We start from the raw sequence: 22891 nt of genomic DNA on the forward strand, positions 1-22891 counted from the left end.
GAGAAACCAGTGCCACATGACCACAGCTTTCCACAGATGATGGTCTGGGCATCCCTGCAGCAGCCTTTACATAAGCCAAAGTTATTTCAGCAAGCCACAATTACGTGATGGTTACCACAGGTGGCAACCGGAGCCCTTGGAAAATACAAGGAAAGGGGAAGAACCATTCCAGTGCGTTGCCTCAGATATCTGCAGGGATTTACTCACGCCTCTGGCAGCTGAGTGGGCTGATCAGCCGCTTGCTGCGGTCACTTGCCCATAGCCACTGCTTTCCTGCAGCTGCTCCTTGCAGCTAATCTGTCCGCAGAGCTGGGCTGGGACACGGGCAGCGAAGCAGGAGCCGCCTGGCCTCAGGCCTGTGAGTCCCCGGCTCCATCCTGCAGTCAATCCAGCTTGAGTGTGGCCCAGAAGCCACATCAAACTGCTGCTCCGAGTCCATACCGGGGCACGGGCTCTTGCACAAGCCCCTGGCTTAGCACCTTATTAAAAGAAAGCGACGTGCAATGTGTTCACGCTCCTGCTGACGCTGTTTGGTCGGAGATGCTGCTTAGGTGGCCTAGCATCAGGGAGCAGCACAAGGCCAACATCTTCGGAAGAGCAAAAGTCTGAGCTCACTGCTTGTGCTTTAAGAAATATAAGATGGGTGCAAGAGCATGGGAGGGTTCGCGAGGATGGTGGTCTGATTTTGAGCTTAGCGCCCGCAAAGTTGAACCCATTTACGTCTGTGAAACGAACCAAACACAAGTGACCAGCGCCAGGGGCATGGCTGTAATGGCTGTTCTGCTCTGCGGCGAATGCTTCTGACAATCCCACCGGCTTAAAGTCCCCCTCCTCTGTAAAAACAGCTCACGCTGGAGCTAAACGTAGCGGGAACAGTCACAGGCACCCTTTTGGCAACGAGATGCCGACATCTGCAATCGGTTTGAAATGTTTTCAGGACACTCAAGCAAGTTAAGGGACTTTTTAGAGGCCCCATTTTCCTCTATCGCAAAAAATTAAGTCGTCTGCAGGCTTGGAGACGAAAGCACCACACGACACAGGAACAAAGCAAATACCAACATCAGTTGCTACCGACTTAAACATGCATCGTGTGTTCTTAGTGTAGGATAAAAGGGGTTGCAAACACCAACCCAAGCTGCTGAGGAGCAATCTGGAGCCTACGAGTCTGGCAGACCTGGACCGAAGCACAAATCCTGGCCAACTTCCGCAGAAAGCTTCTCTTTTGATTGAGTGCGGTGCGCTGGCCCTGCACTGTCCGGAGCCAGCTCCGCGAGGCTTTGCTAAAGTCGTGTCCTGCACCCTCCATGCTTAATAATTACCATTAAACTGCCAAGAGCACAAAAGCCATCTCTGCAGCGGCATCCCTCTTCCCGTGCCCCTCCTGCCGCTCGGTCTCCTTGCGGCAGGGAGCGCATCCAATGCAGATCCACGCATCGGCTAAAGGAGCGAGGGCCAAGCCCGGACCGGTGGTGCTACGGCCAGAGTACAGGATTACGTTCAGAGATGCCGCAGGTGCAAAGCCACACGCTCCAGACGTGACGCCTTCTGCTAAGCCATCCCTTCCGCCCCTGCGTCTCCTGTTGTCTAAAAACGGAAAGCACCCGGGGCACCGTACTGCAGCCCGGGGGGCTCCGGAGCTCCAGTCCCCCTCGGGACAACCCCTGGGGCCTCCTCCCAGCCCCACAGACCTGCCGCTTCTGCCCTCTGCGGTGCAGTCGGTGGTGGCACCGGGACACCCGGCCCGCCTGGAGTTAACAGCTGGAGCGAGGAGGGGAGCCCTGGGAGCAGCTTCTCCTCTCCCCTCCACCCTGGCGCTGCTCACCGCTCCTGTTTCCTCCAGCCAGTGTTTTTCCAACTCTTTCAGTCAAAGGGTTCGAGCTTCCCAAACAATTTCCCTGCCGCTGACAAACTTTGCTTCCCTTGGCTGTTCAAAGGCTCTACCATGTGCCTCCTTTGCATTCCCAGGCAATCGTTAAAATAAATCACAGGCCTTACCCTGCGCCCTGCAGAGCGGCTCCGAGCTCCGACGTTCCCGCTGCCAGCCCATCCTCTGCAGTGAAATTCATCAGGGGCGTGTGCCGGCTTAGCAAACCTTCGGCCTCTTTTACTGACTTGCATCCTCCAGCCGCTGGAAACCATTGCGTACCTGCTCTTACTCGGACCTTCTGCACGCGTTTTAAAAACCCCCAGCTGGCAAAGAGACCTCGAGAGTGCCCGCCGCCGCGGCTGCGAAAGCAACGGAGCAGGAGGAATAGCTGAGTGTCAGACAAGCACATACATACATATGCATACAGTAAGGGTGATTTTTTTTTTTAACAAAACATCAGAGAAAAGTGTTTTATTGTTACTAAAAAAAAAAAAAAAAAAATCCCGCGAACAATGCTCTAGTGTTTTAGGCCGTGGATTCTCCAGCTCGGCTTCACGGCAGGGAACGCGTGGTAACAGGGGAAGCAACTCGTGGACGTCTCCCCCTCCAGCCACAACCAGGCACCCTCCTCCCTTCCCCTTGGTGATCAAGTAACATCCTTATGCAAGTACAGCAATTGTTTACATGAAAAAGAAAGATTAGGAAAGTATTTAATGTATTTGTAGCTTTTTTTTTTCCTTTTTTTCCTTTTTCTTTTTTTAAAAAAAGAAGTGATTTAGCAGCTGGAAAGAAAGAGACAGCATTGTGTGAGCAGCTAGCGCTGCGCAGACCACCAGCAGATGCTCCACAGGTTACTTGCGGTCCACGGACCACAGTTCACAAACTACGTTTTAGGGCTTCACAAACTCTGCAGACTGTATTATGGTAGATGCTTCTTCACAGCGAGAGCCAGCAGATCGTCTTTGGTTGTCGAGGAAAGACACACGAGAGACTTGCAGCACGCAGCAGCAGCTCAGTTTGGAGGACCGCGGGGTACCGGGGCACAGCCGGGTCCCCTCCGGGCACATGCGCACTCTCCCACCGCACTGCAAAACCACCACGGTTAATCTGCGCCGGAGAAGCCAGCGCCGGGCTCGGACTTGGGCCACCGCTACGGGCTGGGCAGAGCCGGGAGCAGCACCGAATCGCTCGCAGCGCTCGTGTCACCTCTTCTGCCTAATCTTGTAGGTCGCTTTCTCACCCTGACGGGTCTTTGGGTTCCTTAAGCACAGCAAGGCGAGCGGCGGCAGCAGACAGGCGGTCAGTCGGTCAGTCATCAGGCTCGGAAGGCTGCGGCCTCACAAGTCACCGGCACAACGCCGCTGCTCCGAGTCACGCGACGCCGCGGCTGGAAAACGCAGCTGGGAGCAGGTACCGGCCGCCCCGGAGGCCAAATCCCAGCCGCGTGGGGAGCCCAGCGGACCTGCGTCGTACGGCAGCCCCGCCAGCTGCTCCTCGGCCGGTTAAGTTCTCTCTGCAGAAAAGGTCTCCCAAGCAGCAACCCCCTTTTTACAATTGCTCTCACCCCTCTTTTTGGTAGACACACATACATACACACACTATATGTACACAATTTGGATCTACACAATGGAAAGGAAGCCAGCACCGCCCAAGAGAGGGTGCACACATTCAGCAGCTGTCAAAGGAGAAGTCGTTTTACTTTCTTTTAAACTTGCAATGTTTGTCTTTATTTTGTTCTTTATATTTTGAAAGTGAAAAGAAATAGTATTGAGTCAATTTCTTTTTTTCGTTTTTTTTTTTTTTTTTTTTTTAAATATTTGTTCTATGTATTTACAAGCCTTAAAGTTGCTCTAAAGGTTCTGAAAGTATCACTAGTACTTTTTTGTTTTCCCCAGGGTAGCACTGTTTTGAATGAGTTATTTTCGGAGCACTCTGGTCCGCAGCAGTTTTCTCAAATGCATTTCCTTCCGTTCCAAGGTTATGTACGTTTTGATTACTATTTTCTTTTAAATTTCTGAAGCAAGCTGAGAGGCAGGCAGAAAAATCTGATGATAATTAAAAAAAAATTTGATCTCTTCCTCATCTAGCTTACCCTAACCCCCTTGAAAGTTTTGTCTACTTATCATGCTTTGAAACAAAACTGAGGTGCGTATGAAGGGGAGGGAAATTTATTTCTCTGCTTTTGTTCTATTATACAATTTGTTTACAGAAACTGCAAATTTAAAAATTACACTGGCATTTGCAGTCCTTAAAATAATAAATTAAAAGTTTTCAACTTTTTTTTTCTGCTAAACAGATTTGTTTCGCTTTGTGTTTTTGTAAGTATGAGTCCTTGTTTAAAAAGAAAAGAAAAAAAGATTAAAACAAAAATATTTTCTATAAATAATACATGTATTTTGGTTTAGTGCTCCCGCCCTCAGGTTTGAAGTTTGCTTTTTTTTTTTTTCAAGTACCTTTTTTTCCTCCATGATCACCTTTGTGTTTATCTATTTTTTTTACCTCTCCCACTCGTGCATGTGTGGGGAAAGGGGGGGATCTGCGCGAGAATTGGCCTTGCTGCACTGTGATTGGCGAAGACGTGAAACTTTTTAAAAAAATACTTAAATTGTTTTTTTTTCTGTATTTTAAGTTTTAATTATCCTCTGACTCCTCTTCAGCCTCCCGTAGCCATGTGAAGAACGCGGTGACAGATTTTAGTGCTACTCCTTTCCCATTCTGCTCCGCTGGGTCCTTGCTGCTCTCCCACTTGTAGAAGGCATCCTCCGATATTACCTCCTCATCATACAGGCAATCAAAAAACATCCGCAACAAATCTGCAATAGTGGAATAATGGGAGAGAACATCTGTAAGTACTGCGTGGTTTAAGTCGGCGGACAAAGACGCACAGTTACGGATAAGGGGATTAACGTGACCTTTAAAGCAAGAGATGCAGACACAAGTAAAAGCAAGGCCTGTTACTAAATTACTGCCTCCTGGCTGGTTAGGTGCAGCTGAGAAGGAACCCAGGTCTCTCTGACACTGTCTGACAATACATGCTGCGTAGAAATGGGGAAGCTGAGAAAGCAGCTGTGGCAACATACAATCTGCAGACTCCCCGGGCATTCCCATTTCTTTGGCAACCCCTCCACCCCTTTTCCATAAACACTTTCCCACAGCATTTCTGGGACAAGACTCATCAGTTGTCCAACTCATTTTATTCCCTCCAAGGCCACACACATCTATGGTGCAGCACTGCAATGCAATTGCAATGAGTGGTGCTCTTGCATGTCTAGAAACTGTAAACCTCGACAGAATTTTCTGTGCCTCTCTTGGCATCACAGAGATTTGTTTTTCCTTCTGTACAGCTGCTTAGAGGAGCAACCAAGAGAAGAGCACACCTCCAGCCAAGCATCTGGGGAACAGGACTGCTCTAAAGGCCAAAAGCTGGATAAGCAGATACTACTGCAAGCTGTTTTCTCTCATCTTCTATGTATAAGTGTAAAAGGTTAGTTGCACTGTCAGGAAAAGCACATCCTCTTCCAGACTCTTATCACTAGATTCTACTTTCACAGAAGCAGTTAAGTTGTCAGGGTTCAAATCCCCAGAGCAGAGAGAATACTTACTAGGAGGCTGATCAAGTTTTACTATTGATGCTTGTAGTGCATAAAGTGCTTGTAGTTCCTTCTCTGTGTCTGAATCTAGATACTTGAGTAAGATCGGCACTCTCTGTTTGATAACAGCAGTGTCCACACGGAAGCTAGAAGAATCCACTGAAGAAAAGAGAAGAAAACAGGGTTAGCTTTGGTAGATGGCAGCGGGGGCAGTTCTTTTATCACCTTTACTTATTCAAATAGAAATCACAGATGTGGGTTAGTCCAGAGAGAAAAAAGGATAAGAAAAAATTAGGAAGTGAGTATCTCTGATCAGTGGCTACTTCTGGAAGTCCTGATTCTTCTTACTGCCCAAACTCCACCAGTATCTCTGGTGGCCCTACCTGGCCCCTAGCCAGCCTGCTGCACGAGCAGCAGAACTACCACCATACTTTGCAGTGCAAATTTTGCATTGCTTTCCCACAGACAACTGGATGCCCAAAGCGCACACAATGGCTCGAGCTAAAAATCTCAGCTGCAGAGGAGGTTTTGAGAAAAGTATGCCTTTTTCTAAAAACACTACAGCAGAAACAGAATCATAAACTGCACATGACATAGGAAGTCAGAAATATATTAAAATATGTGTTAGATGTCCATTTCCTTCAGCAGCAACATAGAGAAATTCATTATTCAGCAGCTTTTAATTAGAACATGCTAAAAACATGACTAAGAGATTTTTAGAAAACAAAGAACAAAATCTCAATTAGAAGCAAGATAGAAAAGTAAAACATCAAGATGTTACCGATATACCCCCAGCAGAGATACATCAGGGAACCCTTACACATTTGTCATAAAATCCGGTGTCATTTAGCCATTAACACTAGGTGGCATCCGAAAGATTCTGTTTTCTAGGAAGAAAGGAATTGGGTTGTGTCTTTCCCCTCACATCCATGCAGTGGCCAGATGAAATTCAGACCAATCCCTCCACCAAGTGTGACTCTTACAGCTAGGAGTAGAAATGGGTGCTTTACAAGCACAATTTCTTTGCCTTGCCAGATGCCAGCAGTAAAGTTAAAGGAAACAACGTGAACAGGCCAGATGTTTCCATTGACTAACAGTGCTTTATTCAACTTTCCCCCTCCCCCCCGAGGGTCTGATGCTCACACTTCTTTTTTAGGAACCCACCCTCCCCTTGCAGTTCCAACCGACTGCCATAGTCCTGGGACATTATGGCTTGATGTACCTTCAGCTAATCCATATAAACTCTCTTTCCAAAAACGCCACTCACTCGGGACATAAAAGCTACCGACAAGCCAGAGATGCAAGCTGGCTTCTTCTCTACTGCAGCCCACACTTCCAACTCACATGTGGCAATCTGTGGTGGCAGAGCACCCACGGGCCCTCGCTGCCACGGGAGTGGAAATGCTAATTATCTTTAATAACGTCTAGCGCATTTCCACCTTCACTGTAAAAGGATCAATGAACAATCTGGCATTGCTCAGAGTCGTCTGAAATGTCTGCTCAAAGTCACTGGGACACTCAGGGGAAGGGGCCAGACCAGGAGTGGAGAATACCATCACATCCAAGTGCCCAGCTGTCACAGGTGGAGCGAACACTTCGCTCTCAGGCACTAGGCAATACATTGCAGAAATCTTAGGGGTGTGTTAAAAAGCAGCCTGAGAGGAAAGGAAAAACCGATACAAACCTAAAAATGTAAAATAATTCTTGGCACGTTTGATTGGTTTGTTCAGTACTTGCATTGGAAGTTACTCACCTATAATAGCTGCTTTGCAAACTGCTGTCATTAAAGCTCTAAGGAATGTAGGTGAACTCATCTGGCTTTCATCTAGATTAGCCTGAAATCAAGAGTAAATGGGCCAGTTAAAAACACTCCAGCACATAAGAGCAACTGTTTCCAAAATCCACTGCTGAATTTGGCAGGAAGAGTAAATTCAGCAAAAGCTGCTGCAGTAGGAAACCAGTTCACTTTGCAAAAATCCAGCTTCCCCATTCCCTTCTTGAAAATAGTTCAGGTACATCAACATGCAACAACAGGTCTCTTCCGATTGGGACAACCTATTTAACTACTCCCACCTATTAGCCTGTCAGCTAAAGAAACCAATTGAAACAATGATGCTTGGCTTTTGCAGCGCCTTTTACATTTTCTAAGCGTTTTACACTTTTTCCAACACATTTTACAGAATCCTCCTTGGTAGGAGACGTGCTTTGTAGAGAGAGGAACTTCAGGGAATGGCTACATAACACATCCAAGCCTACAAAGAGAGCCTGTGGGTGTCCCTAGATTTTCAGTACTGCTTGCACTCTGCTATCCTCACAGCAATAGAAAAAGGACATTTCTAGCACATTGCTCCAGCGACAGAAATAGCTGAAATGAAGCTCGCCAAGGTTTAGCTGCAAGCAGAGATATAAATGCTCAGGATTGAATACCATGTTAGAAGCAAGATTTAAAATCTGCCTTGCAAGATGCAGTTGGAGTTACTTGGCAAAAAAAAAAAATCAGTGTTTTTTGTTGCTGTTGTTTTTGTTTTTTTTTCTTCTTTCCTTTACACTGCCTGGTCCAACACTCTGGGAAAGGTACACACGCTCTCAGTGGCAGTCCAGACGAGGGACATTTTTAAAACATGGCAGAGCATGCAGTTGGGTGCGGGGGAGTTTGCATAGGTCTTGTCACAGAAAACAATGAGACGCTTTTTTCCCCTTATCTAGAGATAAGAACAGTAGGGAAGGGAACACTAGGCAAGAAAGAGTGTAGCAACATGATCTATAACACAGCTGGCAACCAGAAGCAGCCTTTCGAAGTGAAAAGTACAGTATCTAAATAGACAATTAATCAGTAGTAAGGTAACACTGGTAAAACTTCTTTCTGAATGTTAATTTGAAATAATTGAGTAATTATATATAGATTTTAATTCTTTGAAAGTGTTGATGGCAGGGGAAAAAAAAAGTCAACATGTTGTATTCATTTCTCAGTTCCAACCGTGCCTAGCTCTGCCCTTTCTTGTTATACCACAACTTCCTTAGAACAGCGTTGATGCACCACAGAAGCGCGATGCCTTCTTGTGAAACACGGGATGTGAGACAGCCCGCCCCGAAGGTGATTCGTGTCTCAACCAGAAACGTACAGGCAGCGGCCACAGAAGTCTGATAACGTCTCACCTCTGCGGAGCTAACGCGGCAATAAGGAAGCTGCTGCATGCCAGCGACTAGAGATTATAGTTGGCTCCCGGCTGTTTTCCCCAACAGACAAGAATACCTTGGGCCTGGCACTGCATGAAAGGAACGGAAAGACCTGACAGACTGCAGAGATGCTCCTTGAGACGAGAACGTGTTTATAAAAGCGGTTAACAAACTGTGTGCAGGGAGAGTGAAAACGGTCTTTGTACCTCTACCCAGTCAAAGATTTGTTCATCGTTCGCCTTGTCCTCAACAATGAGTTTCTCTAGCTGTTTGTTCAGCTCTTCTGCAGAGAGTTCTTTCTCTGAAAGTGCTTCTGAGGAACCGGAACACTCGGACTCCGTGAAGTCCAACTTCTGCAACATTAGAAGCAATGAGGAGAATCAGTTAAACAAACTTTCCTACGCTTAATCAAGACAGCAAGCTACAGTTTGTTCTGCTTTCCGCAACTTTCCAATGCTAAGTTATCATTATAACAATTTACATACTTCCTTCTGTTCCAAAGATTATAAAACGTTTTACAAACATACAGGAATTACATCGTCCAGCAAAGAAACTACCACCTCCTTAAACAAACTCCAGCCCTGCACAATATAAGCGTGTACAATGCGTTGCTCAGCTGTAACTATGGGGAGCTGCAATGCAATTTCCAGAGTTGGCATTTGCTCAAAAAAATTGAGGCTAACACCCCAATTCTTGCAAAATGCAACAGAGGATCTACGGTCCTTTCACCGGTCGACAAGTCTTGGTAATACATTTAATTTCCTGTAGCACAGTACTTTGTAAGTACCAGAACAGGGACCTGGTACACACTTGGGGCTCCTACGGAAGGCCTCCAGCACCTTCATTTTGAGCACCCTGGCAAGCGCTGCAAGGTGCCCTCCATCGGTCTCCTACTATGGCCTGGCTCCTCTCCATTGTTAAACCCTCTGGGATGATAAAATGGAAGGTGAGAAGAGGAAATACTTGCTATCATTTATTGCAGTCCACCTACAGACAGTCTGTTCTGCTTCCTGATTACCTGCAAAATTCATTCTTGACTTCATTCTGCCCTTTTGGGGGAATACATCTACTAGCAGAAGCCAGCTGATGGGAAACGTGTGCCTGGGATCATGGAGGACAGGCCCAGCCGTCCCAGCGTTTCAGAAAGGGTGTGCTGAAAATAATCTAACCTCAACTTGATGACGGAGACGCTTCTTTCCCAAGTCCCATGCCAACAACACATAAGGGTGGGAGGGAAGAAGACCGACAGACAGGACCGGGAACCAAAAATTAGCAGACCAAAACCACAAAGCGGACGCTCGCTCTCAACTCACTTGTTCCGTGAGAAAGGTATGTACATCCTCCCCTTCAGGTAAGTAGTCCTTCCAACTGAGGCCAGTCTCCCTCCATAAGGCTCCCACTTTCTTATGGCTCTAAAATACAAACAGTTTGCTCGTTTCAAAAGGCTTGACAGAAATCCAGGGGAACTCACACAAGCTGGAATGGTGCAGCTGTGTCAGGAGAGATAAAGAACTGTTCAGCCACCAAACAAGATGCCTAGCAATAAAGTGATCATGTCTGGAGAACCCGTGCAAAAGAAATCATATATGCAATCCTGCCACAAGTATAAGTATCTTGTAAAGTGGTCAAACACCATGGTGATGCATAATAAAACAAGGTGTAACGTGATACACAGGGTTTGCAACAACTTCAGCCAGAGATTACCTATGGAAAGTGGGTATATCTGAGCAAGGCACAGTGTCTCATGGCTGTGACACAGAGCTGGCAGTTAGATGACTTAGATTCTTCTCCTGACTCTGCCATTAACTTACTCCATGACTCATTCTTCCATGCTTTGACATTAAGACACCAGTAAATTATCCCCCAGTAGAAAATCATTATTTACATGGCTGTTTTCTGTGCAGACATCAAGCCTCAAATGCAGCTACATAATACCTAGTTCATTCTTCAGTTCCTAGAATTTATTGCAAACCTTGACAATACACATACAGTACAACCTTTTGCATCTTCTAATGTCACACTGACCTTTTAGTATCCCATTTAAAACGGCACGTATGCAATTCTGACAAGAATAAAAATGCTATTGACAACCAGTTATTCTCACCCAAATGCTCTGCAAAAACATTTACTTCATAGCACCTACACAAGGAGCGGGGGTCATTGTGCAGCCAAAGCTAAACACTGTCATAAAAGCAGCCTGATATTTTGAATTTTAATATACAGATTAGTAAAGAGGTAATTATGCCAAGTCCCTGCCACAATTCACCAGAATCTGAATTATGTGATACCAGATGGAAATGCCTAACTCAAAATACCCAAGTCCAAGTATGTCAGTCTAGACAAGATCGCATTAGAAAGCTGTGGCAGAAACAGAAACCCAAGCCTGTGCTTCAACCCACAGAGCACAGCAGCTTTTCTTTCAGAGAACAGAGGGGGGAAAATGTAAATCAACTGTCCAAACAAGCATAAGACTAAAATAAATAAATAAAAAGCCACTATCCACACTGCTAGACTGAAACACTCCTGGAACAATCAACCTTATTTGAATGCATGCTTTAAAAACAGGAAAGTGAAGGGATTTTACAGGGCTTAAAATAGACACTATCCAAAGTGTACTATTTAACTGGATTGAGGGAAAAAAAAAACCAAACACAAAAATGGAGACAAAGTTGTAGGGAAACCACCAAACTGTCTGGACACACGACTGTGAAACGTGTAAGAGAGCTCTAGAAGTTACAAGGTGAAAAGGTGTCACTACCCCTAGTGACGGGTGAATCAGAGTTGGCAGGTTTAGTTTGGATAAGCACCCAGAAGTCTGAGAGGCCATCTGAAGCTTATCCGAACTCTCAGAACCTCTCCGGTCTGCAAGAACAGCTCTCGCAAGATTTCCAGTACTTGCTGCTTCTGGTCAGCCCAGAAATACCTTGAGAATGTCCCTCTTGCAGTATTTCAGCACTCTAGCTTCTGGAAGAAGCCAAGTGCAAAGGTACCTGCAAAAGGGAAAAGCGATGAGAAAGAAAAGTTAACTTTTTGGAACCTTGTAAGGCTTGGTTTGAAACTGGGCATGGAGAGGCAGGCTTCCTAGGTTATCTGGATTGGCTGGCCCATCTCTAAATACCTTCATGTGGGAAATGTGAGCATGTAGGCTTCATGCATAAACATGTACTCTATGAGCTGTACACCTGGACACTTACCATTTGTTTGCATAGAAGGTGCAAGATTTCAGCAAGCAAGACCCCGGCTCTTCCCACAGGAAGCAAAGGTTTGCTAAATTCTCTAGAATAAAAGAAAAAGAGATATCTTTCCTTGTAATTTGAATTGTCCCCAAAGACAGTCAATCATCACAGAACAGTGCTGCAGAGTCGGAATGCAAGGCAAGGGGTAGCAATTAAACTACTTAATCCCCAAATATCCATTACACATATAACAATACTGAAACTCTGGTCCTGGAAGCAGTTTCCATTTTTGTGGGTGACCTTTTGTGCCCGTGTTCATGGCCACATCCAGATGGTAATTATTACACCCGGAAACATAAACACTCCTGCACGATACCTTGCTCTCTTCAAATCTAAGACAGATTCTCAGAGCCTTAGCGTGCTCTTGCGTGACTCTACAACACTGGGGCGTTTTGCAGTTCAGCTGAAGCAAACGGGACCGGAGCAGATCTATGGATAAAGCACCACCCCCTGCACCGAACGAGATGGTGACTTGCAGTACAGAGAGCGCCTTTCCCACCACTGAAATATCTGAAGCTCTCAGCAACATGCAGCAAGTCTCGCAAACCAAGTCTCTAATCCTATCTGCGTTTTATCCACTGACGGGACCCACGCGGCGAAAATGCTAGAGCACAGCTAGGCAGACAGCTCAGGCTTGACTGTCGCTGGAAGAAAACAACGTTCCTTACTGTATAAGTTCTCTCATAGAGATTCCTCCTTCTTTTAACATGGGGGTCACCAACTCAGCTAGGTACAACCAAATATGGGGTATATCTATGGCCATATCATCTGCCATCTCCAAGGTATCTGAAAACCTTTGGGGGAAAAAAAAAGGAAAAATTTCAAGCATTAAATACAGTTCAATTTGAGATTCTTTTCCTGCAAAGTAAAACTGCACCATATTAAATCCTTTGTTTTAAAAGAGAGCAATAGCATCTCAAAAATAACAATGAATATTGCTGCCATCTAATACTTTCAGCGCTTAAACTGTCAGGAGTTACTATCTCTAGGCAGCAGAGATACCACAAAGAGTACATCAAAAGGCATTCCTTCCATCAAACTGGAATCTGCAGAAGATCCATCCAGAAAAGCTTTATTTAATAATTCTTCCATCCCAGCAATGCGTTGTTCACTAGCTAGTAAAAGCTGTAAAAGGCACTTTTGTCTATGAATACACAAGGTCTAATAAACGGAGTCCCCTTAAAAAAGTACAAACATTAACAAAAGAGGGATAAATAACAACAGAAGTCCAAATGTAAGGTAGTCAGCAAAACGTTCAGTTAATTCTTGCATGAATCATCAACTATCTAAAACACTACACAAAGAAAAGTTCAATAAAGCAGGAAGTGGTTTTGTTCTTTATCCACAAATCATTTGCTCAAACAGGTGCTGACAGCAGACATCCAGAACACAGAACAGGGTAAGCTGAATTACAACATCTCTCCCCAGCTCTAGGTGAGGTTCCCAGTTGCTCAAAACTCTTCGTTCCTGATAAAAGCCTCACACGCGGCGCTGCATTCCGTGCCTGCTACAAGGTGATCGTGTTTTCTGGCTCTCCAGAGTTTTCAAACCAACTTGTTTCTCCCTTAAAACCTTGAAAATTCTGGGGTCCATTTTACATGACTAGCAATTAATTTCTTCCCTTGTGCACTAGCATCAGAAACAGCTTTTAAGCAGAGGCTGTCTCATTTGCTTTGCTCTTTACATCTTTTGCTACTACTTCGACCTCGGTTTGTCCAGGCGTTTCTGCCAGAAATTGGTTTCCTGTCGCGTATCTCCCCAGACCTGCGCTGCAACCAATACTCATACTACGACCTCTAATTATACGGTAATTTGTCTTGTGTTGAGTAAGTACAGTTGTTTGTAGCCTTCTTCTGCACCCGCTGAACAGTATGAAGGACACCTGCCCTCTTCTCATCTTCATGAGCAGCTTTGCTTTGTTTACGCCACATTTGGACCACAAGTCCCAGTATTTCATCAAGATCCCACCAATCTGGCAGCATGACCACTTACCCACACCCCGGGAAACGCAGCAACGGCTTTAATCAAGATCCATTATGGAAATGTATCACTTAGTGCGAGTCATTTTGACCATCAGCGACTGCATGAATATAGACAAGTACGCTCCCTGCGGATGTATTTTTTACTGCTGCTCCCTGCAGTTTCAATCTCAGGCTGCCTCATCTTTTCCTGCGAGCTGCTGGATTTTTCATCCCAAAAATCCCTGCCGGTCATGGCTGCAGGGAGTTCACCAGCAGAGTGGTCAGCGGTGCCAGCACAAGACACGATTCAAATAAAAGCAGCAAGTCAGGCTAAATGCCTTGAAACTCATTATCTGGAAGCATTATTTCATCTGCCAGGGTTCTCTGGCTGCTTTTCATAGCAATTTCTGTTTCAATCATCCTAGTCTAAGCTCCAGCAAGGACCAAGGGGCGCAGGAGACCAGAACTGCTTTTACACCTGGACACCAGTTCAAATCCAGAGGCAGTGACTGTAAGAGCCAAAATGAGCAGGTGATTGAAATTCACTTCTCCGAGGAAGGTGTGACCTGCCTGGTACCCGCGTCTGGCACAGCCGCCCGAGGTCGCGGCCGCACTTCAGAGGTGAGCTGTCCTGAGAAAGGGCATCAAACGGATGAAGCCTGTTTTACCGCAAGGAGACTGGCTGCGGTTTTGCGGCTGCCCAGGATTTCAGAGTCTATTGGGCTTCAAGGCATTAATGCCACTCAGATATTTTATCTTCTTCCTTCTCTGTCCTAATCACATTGAGTGATTTGCCAAAAGGCAAACACTGACAAATTCATCACAAATCAAAAAATATAAACACGAGCATTTGAATATATACCTAGAGATTTACTTACAAATAAATGCTTCTATAAATACTGAAGTATTTGCATTCATTAAAGCATTTGAAATATTTAAAAGTCTATTAAAATATTGTATTACTTATAGGTAAATGGAAATGCTTTTTCACAAAGGATGCCTGGAGAGCTCAGGATATTGCTGCTATCAGATAAACGTGGGAAATGATTACTGGCCAGCGCAACACGCAGCATTTGCAATGAACGCTCAACAAAAGTATCTGTGTGGATGTGCCGAATACAAACCCCTTGAAGAAATCCTGCTTGCTCAGCTTTCCTGACTGCACCAACTGATACAATAACTGGCCCATGTGATCCCTGGTGATCTGACTCCTCTCGAGCGTCGACTCCACTCCTACTCGTACAAAAACAGGCAGCAGATTCTGGGCATTCAGCTCCTCCACGCACTGCATCGCTTCCTGCTCAAACAACACAGAGGATCATTTATTTTGTAGAGTATCAAGCCAAGTCAAAAAGAGGCTATCAGGTTAGATTCATTACTGGTCCAGTCAGGCCTAATAATTGCTATGTTACAAAAACATACCATATAAAGAAGCTGAAAATACATGGGTGACATCTGGAGCAATATTTCCTCTTTATAAAGCATCTATTTTCTGGCACATGCATTTTGTAGTGTAAGCAAATAAAGGCTTTCAAAGCAGTATTCAATGTCATACTTCAAAGATCTCCACTGTTGTCAGTGAAGATCTTCAGCTGATCCTCTAGGTTTAACCCAGCGGATCTCAGTGGGCCTCCTGACTAAACAGACTGGCTCTTCTTCTTAGGTCATGCCTTCAGCCAACAAGAACTGGAAGCCACAGATGAATTTCCAGAGGTCCTAAATGGCCTTTTTCCACAGGTCATGAGCTCAGCAGACCCAGACTGCGCGCTCAGGTCAGAGCTTTTCTGCCAGACCCTGGTGCCCAGAAGTTAGACTTTGAAGTCTATCTCAAAAAGGAAATGGACTGGAGGCTCCTTTCTGAACCAGCTAATCTAGCCCAGCAGCTCCTCCTGCTAAGGTCTGCTAGACAACATAGCTCCAGATATTGTGAATCAAACTGTATTTTTTCTCCATATCATGATTTAATAATTTCTCCTAGTAACTAGATGTGAATCCCAAACCATCCATCTTAAGAATCTTCTTTCTTTTTCTGATTTTAACTGGAAGCCCTCTCAAGTGCAAGCGGTAACTCTGCTTTTAGGGTGCCAAATTGGAACACCCTGGCGCTGTCATTTCAAACTTGGCAGGTCTTTAGAATTTTTTTCAGCAAAAGAACAAACCAACCACCTTTGTAGCAAATGTAACATTTCTTGCAAACTCCCTGGACACACAAAAAATCCATTTACAAGGGAAACAAAATTGCAACCTTCAACTAGCAAGTGATGACAGCTGCTCAATAATTCTCAATGTTTATTAAAAATATTGTGTAGTTTGTTCAATACTTAGTATTGCTTCATCTACCTCTGGATCAGAACAGCACATGCTTTGATAACTGAATGAAAACTCCACCTGCTTTCCTGCTTCCAAAATTGCTATTATTATGGAGCTGCTCAGTGATTCATGACAGCTACACATACATCTTGCTACTTAAAACACCCAACATGGGCTATTTTTTCCTATTAGTATCAGAGATACAAAACAAGATGTGAGACAACTGCCTAAAACCACTCCTGGAGCTGCGGCTGTCCAAATTTTAACAGGCTGCACCATTTCCACTATGTCTGGAACAGCTGGGTGCTTATAAAGACTCTGTTCCTGGAGAGAAAACACACTCAATGACCCTTGGCTGCAGACCTTTCCACTATGCAAGGTTTTCATTTTGCTTACCTTAAAATCATTAATATGCAAGAACTCATCAATGATAGATTTGCATTTTCTCTCTATTTCCTCTTCTGATAGCGAAGGCTTGTCTTGTACAGGAGCTGGGGGAGCTTCTGGCTTGGCTGGCAGTCACGCAGAGAGAAGAGACATTTGGAAAAGGAAAATCAGCACCATTTCCAACAAGATGGTCTGAAAACACAAGTCACCTGTTCCTCCTCTCCAAGCCGTTCCTGCTGGCTGGACAGCAGCAGTCAATAAGCAAGATTTGCTATGGTAACTGCAAGGATGTTGATTTGAAAGTGGTGGACACTGAAACAACCAGTGTAGAGTGTTTCGTGTCTCATCATCAGTTACAGATAATTTTTCTTGGTTAAATTTCCTTTCTCTGTATTTCTGTAACTCAACCTTTGAAACACTTAGCAGCAGCACAGGATTTAACACTTTCAAAGCGCTCTATCAACATTAAGTAATTAAACTTCAGGCTGCTACAGCAGGCTACAGCTACAGCTCTGCCAGCAGGCTATGAATTTCTAGCACGCTGACTGTGATGGGCAGAGACGCAAAGCAATCTCCTAATCACATTCCCACCTCTTCAGCAGAGAGGAAACCCCGAAGACCCAGTCCCCGAGAAGCCCTTTAAAAACTTTCCTCCCAGTGCAGACCACCAAGACAACAAGACGAGCTGTGTTGTGGGAGTCAAGACTCGTTCCTTACTGTTTTGATCGCAGCAGCAGTTTGAGTTTTAGATGCTTGCCAGAGACAGAGCCAAATACTGCGCTTACTGCAAAGGCTCTGTCCACCGGAAAGGCCACCTTCAACGCCCTCAATACTTTAATGCTAATGAATCAGCTGAGCAGCTGGCAGGAGCATAAACTGGGAGCTGCAGCACTGAGAAGGTGACAACCCACCCCAGTGGGTGCTAGCACCATTGCTGCGCTGAAACCTGCCGGGAACGAGGTCTTTTAGCAGTGTGCTGTTGCCAAAGTAATGTGCACGGTCTGCCCCAGACCCCAGTCATGACTACGGCCCTGGAAAATGGTAAAAGAGCAGAGATGTTGCCTTACTGGGCAAGGAACGCTGGTGCTTCAGCATCACGGTGATAAGCACGTAAGAAGCACCTTGCACCGACTACACGGTCCAGCAGGACTCACCGCAGATTTTAGCCTTGTGGATGTGGCGTATATAAATCCTGAGGTAACTAGGATCCGTGACACGCGGCAGCTTGGAGGAAACACGGCTCCAGGCAAACCCAAGTGGCACTGCACCCAAAACGCTCAGCTCCACTTTTGTGCCTTGGGACCATTCAAACAATTGCCTCATCTGCTCTGGCCTGCTGAGAAGGCGACATCCCGGAGACACAGCGACTGAGAAAGCTGGATCCAGGCCTGTTTTTATCCTTTAGTTGTGCCCTTTTCTGCAAAGGGTTGGTGATTCACTAAGGCAATGCAGACAAAACCAAATCCTCCCAAAATAACCAGGAAGATCTGTTAAAGGCCTCTCCAAGCATGTGACATTCTATTTCCTGAAATTCTTCACATCTTTGTGACTTATCCCAGGAGACAGGTTTTAGATACATGAGATTATCTGAGAGGATGCTCCCTAAGACTGATTTCAGAGATGTCTACCCCAAAAACCAGCTGTGACAGGACACTAGGAGGAAAGAATGATGTGGACTGGTATTTTGCGGGTACCTTCTGCCTTTCATCCCTGAAGAAATCTAAGAAGAAGTTGGTGAGAGAAGATGGTGCTAAGAAGCTTCTAAATCAGCTGTGTTACAAACCTTTAGGACATAGATTTTGGTGAACAAAGCTCGACGCTGTGTCACTGTAGGCCGAACATTCACATGGCTGCAGGGAAATCTGCCATTTTTACTGATAAATTCTCCTGTAAGCAGCTTCATGCGTTCAGCAAGACGCCCTGAGCGTGCTCCAGCCCTCGCAGGAGGGTCGCTTACCAGATTCCTTGGCTTTGTTCCTGTCTGCCTCTGAGCTGTTTCTGTCCATCTCCATGCCACCCGTTAACTGCTTCACCGTCTCTAGCATCTCTCTCCGCTGCTCCTCTTGCGCCTGATTGTCGAGCAGCAGCTCTTTACTGCTGCTGCCCCGAAGGAAGGTGTTTGGACGGGTGACTGAAGGCGGGAGAGGTTTGTCGTTCTTCTCCCTGCCCGTGCTCCCGCGACTAGGGGACAAAAACAAATTCACTTAAAAGGTTAGGGCACAAGGAAACTCTGCTATTTTAAATGTGGAAAGGTGAATTTTACAACGTAAGGGGCACACCTCTACTACGAAACTGTAAAGAGTGAAGGCTACCTGCAACAGGTGACAACCATCTCTCCTGCTAACGTGTCAATTAAGATAGACGATAGCAAAATGGAATAATCTTCAGAGAAGTCTGAGTTTTAGGTGAAATAGGAGGGGAGAAGATTGGGGAAAACTTCAGAGGGACAGAACTGACAAAACAATATGGCAGCAGGTGAGTGCAGCTTTATAAACCGTGCCAAGGGTTAATCAATTATTAAGGGTTAATACACGTTTCATGCTACAAGCTAGAATGGCTGTCCTGCCGAACACCCAGGGAGCGTGTGAGCCCGGCACAGCCCCACGTGCACATCATGCCACGGGGAAGTACGGGCAGGTTTGGACACAGCAGCGGACTGAACTTACCTAGTTAAGGCCCTGCGAGAATCTAACTCTGAGGATGCAGATGAGGCAGATACGGATGAGACTGGAGGCTGCAGCGCAGAAAATCTGTTCAGGCTAGTGGCACTTGGTCGTAAGGAGTCTGGGAGGTTGCAAAGACAACACAGGGAAGAGGGACAAGAAGGTCAGTGACAATAAGGCATCACAAGACCATTTAAACGATAGCGGCCGTTTTCAGAGCGATGGGGAGGGAAGCGAAGGGGAAGGGCTGATCCTGCCCCATTTTATCGCTGCTCGTGATATACAGCCATCCCCCCGACGCACCGGTTTTGTTGGTGACACCAGTGTTCAACACATACACCGGTTTTCTTTTGGGGCTGGTTTATGGTTAAACTTCATCTGTTGTTTCTGCCAGGATGCAAAACTCTCTTGGGACCCCACAGGAGTATTCCCCACCTTCTCACCCTGCCTGGCCCCTGTTCCCCCTCCCGGCGAGCCGCAGAAGGGGACATGAGCTGCTGAGAGCTCATTAACAGTGGGGGAGCCTTTTCTATCTGAATTGCTTAACCAGCCTCCCAAAAAGCAAAACAGGAACAACAGAAGTTGTTCTCCCAGGGTGAAACATTAAGGGATGCTGGTGTTTTCCAAGGAGCGGCACAGAGCGCGGGTGCTAAGCCAGGTGGCTCAGTGCTTTTTGCCATTTTCTGCTTTGAAGCCACAGCAAGGAAAGCCTGTAAGAGGTTCCTACCATAATGGGGTAGGAACCTTCTTCTTTTAAACCAAGTGCACAGTTGATCGCACCTCAGATCTTACCAAGGCCTCGCTGCTGCGTTACTGTTATGGCTCACTGCGATTTACGGAATTCGCTCGTGAGCGCTGAGCGCTCCCTCTCAAATCCAAATCTTGGCAAGAAGAGCAGGTAGCAAGGTTGAGGGTGAGCACCTGTCCTGACTTACCCATCTCGCTCGCCTTTGCACCACCACTGCTGCCCTTTCCCCAGCTGCCCAACTGGGCTTTAGGCACAAGCTGAATCTTCTCATCTATTGTGGGCTGTAAAACACATCAATACATACAATCAAAGGGAAAAATTTACATTATTTTATAAATCAGGTATTTTCTTGCAACAATCCCAGGGCACCTGCTTTGGGAATCCAAAAATGCATTTTTAACACATTCCTGAAAGACTGAACTCCAGCCAAAAACAGAGGACGCATCCAACTGCATCAGAAATAGCCTTTTCCAAAGTGAAATGAGACGTTCACCATGACTGGGAGCTTCTTTCTATTACAAGCAGTAGAGCTCAGTAGAGGAAAAAACATGGTGTATCAGTACTTGAAAGATGCTCAGTTTGTTTGCAAGGAATAAACTAGTTCTGCTGTCCACCCAACCTACCAGTAAAGGCTTTGGTGGGAATTTGCACAACAACAGAGAGAATTCAGAGGGTGGAAATGACAGCAGGTTGCAAAATGAGAAGCAAAAACCTGGACTGAACTTCTGGATTGTGGTCCCAAAACACCGTACAAGTTGGCACTGCTCTTATTATGCTTCCAAGCTTGGAGTATTGCTATCTGATACGTTAGGAACTTTTTTTTTTTTTTATAAAAGTTTGAATGTGGCATCCTCATTCTACTAAGACGACGGTATCCGAATTTGCATTCTCTTTTCATTACTTAAAAAATGCATTTTTCCAAATTGGAGAACTTGCAGGTCACTAAAAGCACCTTTATGAATCTTAGAAAGCGTGTTGCATACTGCTTTTCCTTGAAACAAATAAAATAGGAACATTTAGAAGATGAAAGCGTTTTTTTCTGCGGTTTACTTACATACACTACAAATTTTCAGGATTTAAAATACCAAAACATTGCCCCAAGTAACTTTTGACCTGCAAGTTCCCCAACAGGCTTTCCTAGATAGAAAGATGTAATACGGTGATGTCTGGGCACTTTTGTAGCTCTGAAGGAGCTCCGCGCTGGTACATACCTTGGTGATTTTAAGGAATTTGGTGGGGTCCAGCACTCTGCTGTTTTTCGCCCCCTGCACAGTGTTCCAACCGCCTTCATCGACACGCTGGACACCTACCAGAAGACAGAGGCAGTTTCCTTTAGCTCCTTACCTGCTGGCTGCACCACACCCAAGGAGACTGCATGCAACCACCTCTCAGTTCAACGCGAAGAGGTACAGAAGACGGTGCAGCTTGCTAAGCCTCCGTGCAATTCTGCGCCAAAATCATCAGGCACGTCTCTCGGAGTATTTCTTTGCACTGAGATGATACAGCTACTTTGCCTGACTTTATTATCCTAACATAGCCTTGATACAAGCAACAGTATTTCCAAGGGTAGATTTTTGTAGCGTTGCTTCCTGCTTAAGGAATGATTGCTCCGACCGTGTTCTTGGGATTTTGATAAGGCTGCACATACTGTGCCTTATCAGAGGCTCACAAACGGAGAAGAAACGTCTTTCTGCTAACCAAACGGTGCGCTTGTCGCACAGATGTCCGCAGCGTTAGGCTAGTCTCGGTGTAGATTCATTCAGGCAGTCTAGACCTCCTCTCCTTCTTACGATACCAATTGTCGGAGAATTAAAACAAAACAAATGTGTGTTGTCTTTACACCTTTTTTCCCGCAGCACTTTCATTTAATAACCTTTAGTGTTAAAGGATCTGAAGATTACTTTTTCCATGCTTGGCTCTGTCCCACAGCCCTTGCTTTCCCTGCCTGCTAACCCTGTTTACTTACCTTTATCCCTCAAATCCTCTCTGTAAAGCTCCTTCTGCACTTCTGCTCTTAACGGCCATTTTACTTCTACCTTATTGTCCTATTTATACTGCAATGGGTATTTTAATGTCTGTATTTTGACAAAATTAATTCCAGCCTTTCTGGAAGGGAAGAAAACCGTCTGATCATTTCCACTGCAGACTGGTACCTTGCTGCCTTACTGAAACTGCTGAGGCCAGACGAAACAAGGGGCAGGATTTAGGGCTAGTATACGGGAATATGATGTTTCGGAAACAAAAAAAAGACTTGCACATTTTGGCCCAATGCCTTTGAAAAGCACCGACCGCTCCAACTTCCTCTTCAGGTAGTGTTATTTTCAATGGCTGTTAACAATTTAAGGCAATGTGAAGATGCTCTTTTCCACGTCGAGTTAACATCTCACAACTTTAAAGACCACATTGTTGCTCGTGAAATAAGACGTTATCCTGTGCAAGAATGAATGGCAAATCTGACTCCTACATAGCAACTTCTAGTAATAGGTTTCTGGCAGCCTTCACAAAACGGAATATAGTTTGCACGAATAAAACTTCAGCGCTATTAGCCTGGGATGTTTATTTTTACCAAGGGATTTGCCCCCAAAGCCAATCCACAGCAAGTCTGTTCCACTTCCAGCCCCAGCCATAACCAGGCCCCAAATCTGTCTTGCTCATTACATGTAGGAAAAAGCACAGATCTTCTACTTTTAGGTGGGATTCTGACTATGGCCCTTGGATGTGTAGCAGTGAAATAAGCAGCCAGCTCAGCTTTTACTTTACCCGGTCTCCTCTTCTCTTTGGTCATGAGTTGTTGGACCTTCCTCTGTTCTTCCTGCTCTTCAATCTTGGCTTCTTTATGAATCTGCTCAATGGTCTTCGGGCCCTGGTCTGCTCGCCGCGAAACCCAGTTGCACTAGGAAAGCAAAAAAGCATGAGCTCAGTGCTATTTCCAGGGGAAAATAAACGGAATAG

The 22891-nt window shown here is 45.5% G+C and overlaps 1 protein-coding gene across 23 annotated transcripts in view; it reads right to left on the reverse strand.

Annotated features, from left to right (window-relative positions):
- Positions 1-2351: 2351 nt before the first annotated feature.
- EIF4G3 (eukaryotic translation initiation factor 4 gamma 3) overlaps positions 2352-22891 on the reverse strand; it is a 133910-nt gene continuing 113370 nt past the window's right edge. For 22 of the 23 annotated variants that reach the window (XM_062593443.1, XM_062593442.1, XM_062593441.1 and 19 more), the window contains 14 exons: positions 22700-22832; positions 21151-21245; positions 20127-20220; positions 19195-19312; positions 18486-18709; positions 16538-16653; positions 14956-15128; positions 12539-12664; positions 11829-11910; positions 9948-10046; positions 8841-8987; positions 7211-7292; positions 5470-5616; positions 2352-4680 (listed from right to left, as the gene is read on the reverse strand). In XM_062593443.1, coding sequence (XP_062449427.1) covers positions 4499-4680; positions 5470-5616; positions 7211-7292; positions 8841-8987; positions 9948-10046; positions 11829-11910; positions 12539-12664; positions 14956-15128; positions 16538-16653; positions 18486-18709; positions 19195-19312; positions 20127-20220; positions 21151-21245; positions 22700-22832 — 1818 coding nt within the window. In that variant the 3' untranslated portion in view covers positions 2352-4498. Of the gene's footprint in view, positions 4681-5469; positions 5617-7210; positions 7293-8840; positions 8988-9947; positions 10047-11467; positions 11625-11828; positions 11911-12538; positions 12665-14955; positions 15129-16537; positions 16654-18485; positions 18710-19194; positions 19313-20126; positions 20221-21150; positions 21246-22699; positions 22833-22891 lie in introns of those variants that run through there. The other variant, XM_062593456.1, reaches the window with a different exon arrangement.

This window comes from Rhea pennata, chromosome 22 (genome assembly GCF_028389875.1).
Source record: "Rhea pennata isolate bPtePen1 chromosome 22, bPtePen1.pri, whole genome shotgun sequence".
Classification (NCBI taxonomy): domain Eukaryota; kingdom Metazoa; phylum Chordata; class Aves; order Rheiformes; family Rheidae; genus Rhea; species Rhea pennata.